The sequence below is a fragment of the Rhinopithecus bieti genome, unplaced genomic scaffold (assembly GCF_001698545.2).
Source record: "Rhinopithecus bieti isolate Rb0 unplaced genomic scaffold, ASM169854v2 scaffold_6946, whole genome shotgun sequence".
NCBI lineage: Eukaryota > Metazoa > Chordata > Mammalia > Primates > Cercopithecidae > Rhinopithecus > Rhinopithecus bieti.
In genome coordinates, this window is record NW_016805697.1 from 2,846,176 (window position 1) to 2,852,688 (window position 6,513).

General features: G+C 36.5%; 1 protein-coding gene across 1 annotated transcript in view; it reads left to right on the forward strand.

The window, feature by feature from the left end:
• The first annotated feature begins 274 nt into the window (after positions 1 to 274).
• FAF1 (Fas associated factor 1) overlaps positions 275 to 6,513 on the forward strand; it is a 222,464-nt gene continuing 216,225 nt past the window's right edge. The window contains exons 1-2 of the mRNA XM_017873517.1: positions 275 to 340; positions 5,678 to 5,764. Of these exons, the coding sequence (XP_017729006.1) occupies positions 275 to 340; positions 5,678 to 5,764 (153 nt within the window). The remainder of the gene's footprint in view (positions 341 to 5,677; positions 5,765 to 6,513) is intronic.

A 6,513-nucleotide genomic window follows, 5' to 3' on the forward strand; every position in this document is an offset into this window, starting at 1 on the left:
ATCATGCAAACAAAACACGAAAATGCTTATTATCTTTATTTCTCATGTGAAATTACTTGCCATTTTTCTTTTTGATGTCTCTGTTATATTTATTCTAGTGTTTCTCCATTTTCTAGCATTAATGATTTTAAATTTTCTCTCATTTTACTTCCTCGTCTTGTATATATTTAGCACCTCTTTTCCTCTACCTAGGATTAAGTCCAGTATTTTCATGAAATAATAACATTTTGGATCTTTGAAAATCAGAAATGATCATGTTTTATTCTCTTCTAAGATGGAGTACGTGAGATCTCAGAAAGGCTCCACCAATTTTTCCACAATAACAGTTGAGCAGAACGAGGTTTGGAAATCTAGTTCTCTGGCTGAGTAAGGTAGCTCGCCTGTAATTCCAGCACTTTGGTAGGCTAAGGTGGGCAGATCACGAGGTCAGGAGTTCAAGACTAGCCTGGCCAACATGGTGAAACCCCGTCTCTACTAAAAATACAAAAATTAGCTGGGTGTGGTGGCACACGCCTGTAATCTCAGCTACTCAGGAGACTGAGGCAGGAGAATCGCTTGAACCCAGGAGGCAGAGTTGGCAGTGAGCCGAGAACCCACCGCACTCTGGCCTGGGCGACAGAGCAAGGCTCTGTCTCGGCAAAAGAAAAAAATAAATAAATAAATAAATCTAGTTCTCTGCCTCAGGGTATGCTGCCACACCTCAAACTTTGTGACTTTTTTATTAGTTTGCTTTCACAAGAATAATATCTGAATGACATTTAAAATTCCCTAAAAGTTTTCAATAGTTTGATTGATATTTCGCTCACAAGGAATGGTGTTTTATAACTGAGAATGTTATCTACTAAATTTTATATCAATTTAAATAGTTTAGAACAACTTATTTGAGACTAATCTGAGCTTCACGGTTTAGCCTTTAGCAGAGCAACTTTTCCTAAGAATTACTTTCCTAAGAAATTCTGATGAAATGTAACTAAAATTAAAACTGAAAATTTAAATGAATCAGAAGAAAAGTTAGTGGGAGATGAATATCTTATGAAGGTACTTTTATAATTTTATACTGAGTAGGTTATAATGAAATGATCTTTTCACCAGTGCTGTTTAGCATTGAAATTTCCACAGACATTGAGGAAGTATGAAGTTTGAAGTAGAGATTATTACTTAGTTTTTCATATTAATTATAGTATATAAACAGGTGTTTATTAGCAATGACAAATAAATAATAAGGAAACAAATCAGTAATTAGTTCTATACTATTAAAAGTTAATCTGATTTATATATTTCCTCAGTTGCAAACAACTGTCGTATCTGAAACAATATGGAAGAAATTAAACTATACCTTTAGAAAAACTTGAATGCAAATTAGAAAATCTGTTGTCAATCCAGAACTCTAGATCTAAATACAATATAGTTTGTAACGTAATTTTAATGTTCAGCTGGTAATCAAAGAATTTATTAAATTCCTTCTGAACGAATTGAAACATTTGCACAGTTCAGGAGTCTGAAATCTCATAGATTTAGAGCTTAATGTAAAACAAGAATTAAAAAGATTATGAAGGTTCAGCATGATCTTGAGCCAATGCTGATCAAAAACAAAAAATGTGTAAGACAAAAAAGGCCTTAGGAAATGTTACCCTGTGAAGTGCCACTTGTCCTTAACTGGAATTTAACACACTCTAAAGATGAAACTCCATCAGAAGCAGCACAATATTAATATTGGCAGCTGGTCATGCCAGCCACTGCAACCCAGCCTGTGTGTGTATGTTCTTTCTACTTCTTTAAAGTGCTCTCAAATCCCAAGTCAATCAATTAGTGTCCTTCCCCCTCTCTTTCTCATTTCCCTCTCCTCTTTCTTTTCCTATCATCTCTTTCTGTCTCTTTACCCTCCATCTTCTCTCTCTCTTTCCTCTTTTTCCCTTTCCCCTTCTTCCTCTTCTTCTCCCTCTCCATTCCCCCTCCCTCTTTCTTCCTCTTATTTCTTCATCTTCCCTCCTCTGAAAGAACAGTGTCCTTCATCTGATCCATGATGACTTTAAATTCGTCTGTATCATTTTATACAAAGCTGTATTTTATCATTTAGGTTTCCTAGAATACTAACTTTTTCAGAATTGTTTTTACGTTTGTTTTGTGTACATTTTGGATTTCTTTCTTCCCTGCAGGATTATGATTTCAATTTTTTATTAAACATAATCATCAGTAAAGAAAATGGAATTGTAATCTCTCTATTAGTAAAATCCCCACTGTTTTGATGCTTTTGCTATCTTATCCCTTGTGCTTCATCCATATACTGACCGATAACATCTACATATGTACAGCATTGTTATACATGGAATTATTTTTGAACAACAAATTTGTTTTCAGTTAAATTGTTGTTTAGTGATTGTGGTTTAACATAAGATTCTTTTAGTTTAAACTCAGAATACTCTGTGAATTTAGCCTTTGCATTGGAACAATCAAACATTAGCCTAATATGCTTTACATGGGACTCTCTCAGCCAAGTTCTGTCTGCATTAGCCAGTTTATTCTATGACAAGTTGCTTAACAGATGTCATTCTGGGGAGAACAATGAAGCCAAATACTTGTGCAATGGCTAACATTACTCTAACTTTGATCACTTTTGTTCAGCACATCAGTCTGGCGTTGTGCTTTATACCAACATAACACTATAGCCAGGACGTGCTTTTCAGGCTTAGAATAGCAAAGGAATATTATTCAATTCAGTGCAGTTACAGACGAGTTAATGAAAGAAGAAAATACTGTTTATTTCATAATACATTATTGTTGTATTTTGGAATTAAGATGGAATTTAAAGAATCCCACTCCAAAGTTATTTGTTTGTATACTCATAGTATTTGTGTATACTTTACAATGCTAGGGTAACTTTGCCGCCTTTCCAAAAGGATGTAAATATGTGTCCTGCTTTTTTTCAAAAATAACTGATAAGGTTTGTTATATCTAGATAACATAATCAAAAATAATTTCAAGAAATTATTTTAAAGTAATAATTTCTTAATTATTTTACGAAATAGTTTTAAGAAATTCTTTTGCCTTGAAGCCTAAAGACTCCTCATACTCCCTCTTCTTTTTTTTTTTTTTTCATACTCCCTCTTCTAGCCTTCATCTTTTATTAATGTAACACTCTAGGTTTGTGGAACACCTTTCTTGTTAAGAACACTAATGTTTAAAAATGACAAAATAATAACTAGTGAAAGTGGTTAGACGTTAACCCAATTGCATTTGGTTAAATTTTGGGGTTGATAATGACTGATAAAAATTTCCAAACAATGTGACCAACTATAAACAAAATATTGCATAGTAGACTAGCCATTTGCTAAGAACCTCTAAAGAAAACCTGTTTGAATTGAGTACAGATCAAGCCATTCCCCAAGCTCCTCAGATCTCGTTTACTAAGTCATTTTCCACAGGTGTGAATTAGAGGTAAAATAGAATGAGTTCTATGTTTTGTTTTATTTTTTGTTTCTCCTTTCCGTAGTGAACTTGTATCTCTATTTCACTGGAATGGTAACTTAGATGTGATTATGTATAAGAAAGGGTAATGTGAAAACAAAATGCTGTAATTGGACAACATGATACTTTAAGCTTCTGCATTTTTAAAACATAAATGCATGATGCTTGTTGAAGTATGAAGAATCTATTGAAGTCTTTGGGTTTTGTTTTGTTTTTTGAGACAGGGTCTCACTGTGTCATCCAGAGTTCAGTGGCACAGTCATGGCTCACTGCTGCCTCGATCTGCTGGGCTCAAGTGATCTTCGCAGCTTGGCCTCCCAAAGGGTTGGGATTACAGGTGTGAGACACCATGCCTGGCCTCAAGTCTTAACATAGAACATATAGGGAGCATTTCAATCCTAACTTCATTTGATACAGTAGGATAATAGTGCCATAATTAACTTGAAGAATTAGTTAAAATGGGTAATCTCTCCATTGTTATGATTCGTTAATTTATTTGTGAATAAAAACTAAAATAGAAAAGAAAACCTGAAGAGAGACATATTGCTTTTTTCTTTTTTTTTGAAACAGGGTCTTGCTGTGTCTGCCAGGTGGGAGTCCAGTGGCGTGATCATGGCTCACTGTATCCTCAACCTCTTGGACTCAAGCAGTCGTCCCACCTCGGCTTCCTGTGTAGTGGGGACTACAGGCATGAGCCACCATGCCTAGCTAGTGTTATTTTTTGGTAGAAATGGGATCTCACTATGTTGCCCAGGCTCATCCTGAACTCCTGAGCTCACGTGATCCTCCTACCTTGACCTCCTAAAGTGCTGGGATTACAGGTGTGAACCACCACACCCAGTAACACTTCTTTTATTTTTATTTTTATTATTTTCTTTTGAGACAGAGTCTTACACTGTTGCCCAGGCTGGAGTGCAGTGGCACGATCTCAGCTCACTGCAACCTCTGCCTCCTGGGTTCAAGCCATTCTCCTGCCTCAGCTTTTTGAGTAGCTGGGATTACAAGCGTGTGCCACCACACCTGGCTAATTTTTGTGTTTTTCATAAAGACAAGGTTTCGCTGTGTTGGCCAGGTTGGTCTTGAACTCCTGACCTCAAGTGATCCGCCCACCTCGGCCTCCCAAAGTGCTAGAATTACAGGTGTGAGCCACCACGCCCAGCCAACACTTCTTAATTACTGGCTGATGTAGAGTTTAACCTTCCAACACTTTATTCTGATAAGTTTACCTCCTTCCCTTTCAAAGTAGAAGGTATAATGTTGCATGTTGGGAAAAATAGTTTCTCATCTTTAATGCATTTTTTGTATTTAATTTTCAGGAAGGGCCTATAGCTCTGATGTTAGTAAATATTACATGAAATAGTTTTTAGTTTGGATTGATTTAAAAAAATAACCTGTGCTACTTTTTTTTTTTTTGTCGGTGGTGGGGAGATAGAGTCTCACTCTGTTGCTCAGGCTGGAGTGTGGTGGCATGATCTTAGCTCACTGCCACCTCCGCCTCCTGGATGCAAATGATTCTCCTGCCTCAGTCTCCCAAGTAGCTGGGATTATAGGAGCCACCACCACGCCTGGCTAATTTTTTGTATTTTTAGTTAAAGATGGGGTTTCACCATGTTGGCCAGACTGGTCTCGAACTCTTGACCTCAGGTGATCCACCTGTCTTGGCCTCCCAAAGTCCTAAGATTACAGGTGTGAGCCACTGTGCCTGGCCCTGTGCTCCTTTAATAAGAAGTTTCTATATCTTTGAAGCTTACTTAAAAAATGTAAAGACAATTTTAGGTTTTTCTGCCCCTGCCCCACTTCCCTGTAATAAAACTACCCTTCACTATTCCACATAAAACTTGAAATGTTTTGGTTTTGAATCATTGTACATTTTAACGATTAAATTATAAAATTCATAATTGTACTTTGCCCTTAGGGAACTGGGTGCCTGAAGTTTCCTGACTGAAAAGAAATGAAGCCAGCCAGGGGCTGAAAACAAGAGAGGAGGGATGTTTCTTAACTCTTACTTCATCTAGTCTTCATTGAGAATCTGCTTTTAAGTTTGGTTTTGTTCTGTTTTACAAAATTTTTTGACTTGGGTTTTTATAGTTTCAAATTCTTGTTTTGAATTTAGAAGAAAACAGGAAATATATTGTGTGTCTCATAAATTGATTGGAAACTATAAGTCATGTGAAAATTCTGTTTTAATTGTCCTGTCTCTTTCTTTTCATAGGTGAAGAGAAATGTGTATGACCTTACAAGTATACCTGTTCGCCACCAATTGTGGGAGGGCTGGCCAACTTCTGCTACAGACGACTCAGTAAGTGACAGTCATATTTTCAGCTTTATATCCTCCTTTCTCTTTTGCCACTTTCAGTCTAATTGGCTTTGATAATAAGCACAATCAAATGCATTGAGTCTTCCATTGAAAGAATTATCTAGCCAGGCACGGTGGCTCACGCCTCCCAGCACTTTGGGAGGCTGAGGTGGGTGGATCACCTGAGGTCAGGAGTTTGAGACCAATCTGGCCAACATGGTGAAACCCTATCTCTACTAAAAACACAAAAATTAGCTGGGCATGGTGGCAGGCACCTGTAATCCCACTACTCAGGAGGTCGAGGTAAGAGAATCACTTGAACCTGGGAGGTGAAGGTTGCAGTGAGCTGAGATTGCACCATTGCACTCCAGCTTGGGTGACAAAAGTGAAACTCCATCTCAAAAAAAAGGAAATAATTTTCTAAACCAAACAATGTGAAAGTAAGAGAAGTTGTAATAATTTGAGTTCACTTTTGGAACAGATATCACAAGCCAAGCAGGTCAACGTTCTGTTGGTAATGTTACAGTATCAATGCAAGAATTTGATGCTGCTGGATTTGACTTAATTTTTTTCTTGATGAGAAGAATATATTCAGATACTACTAATGAAATGTTCAAGGCAAAAACATTTTCTTTCCTAAATTACAGATATTTCAAAATTAAGCCAATCATTGTATTTAATTTTAAAACTACCTTTTTCATAGTAGACTGACACTTAAAAGTTAATTTTTATAGTTAATATTAATATACTTT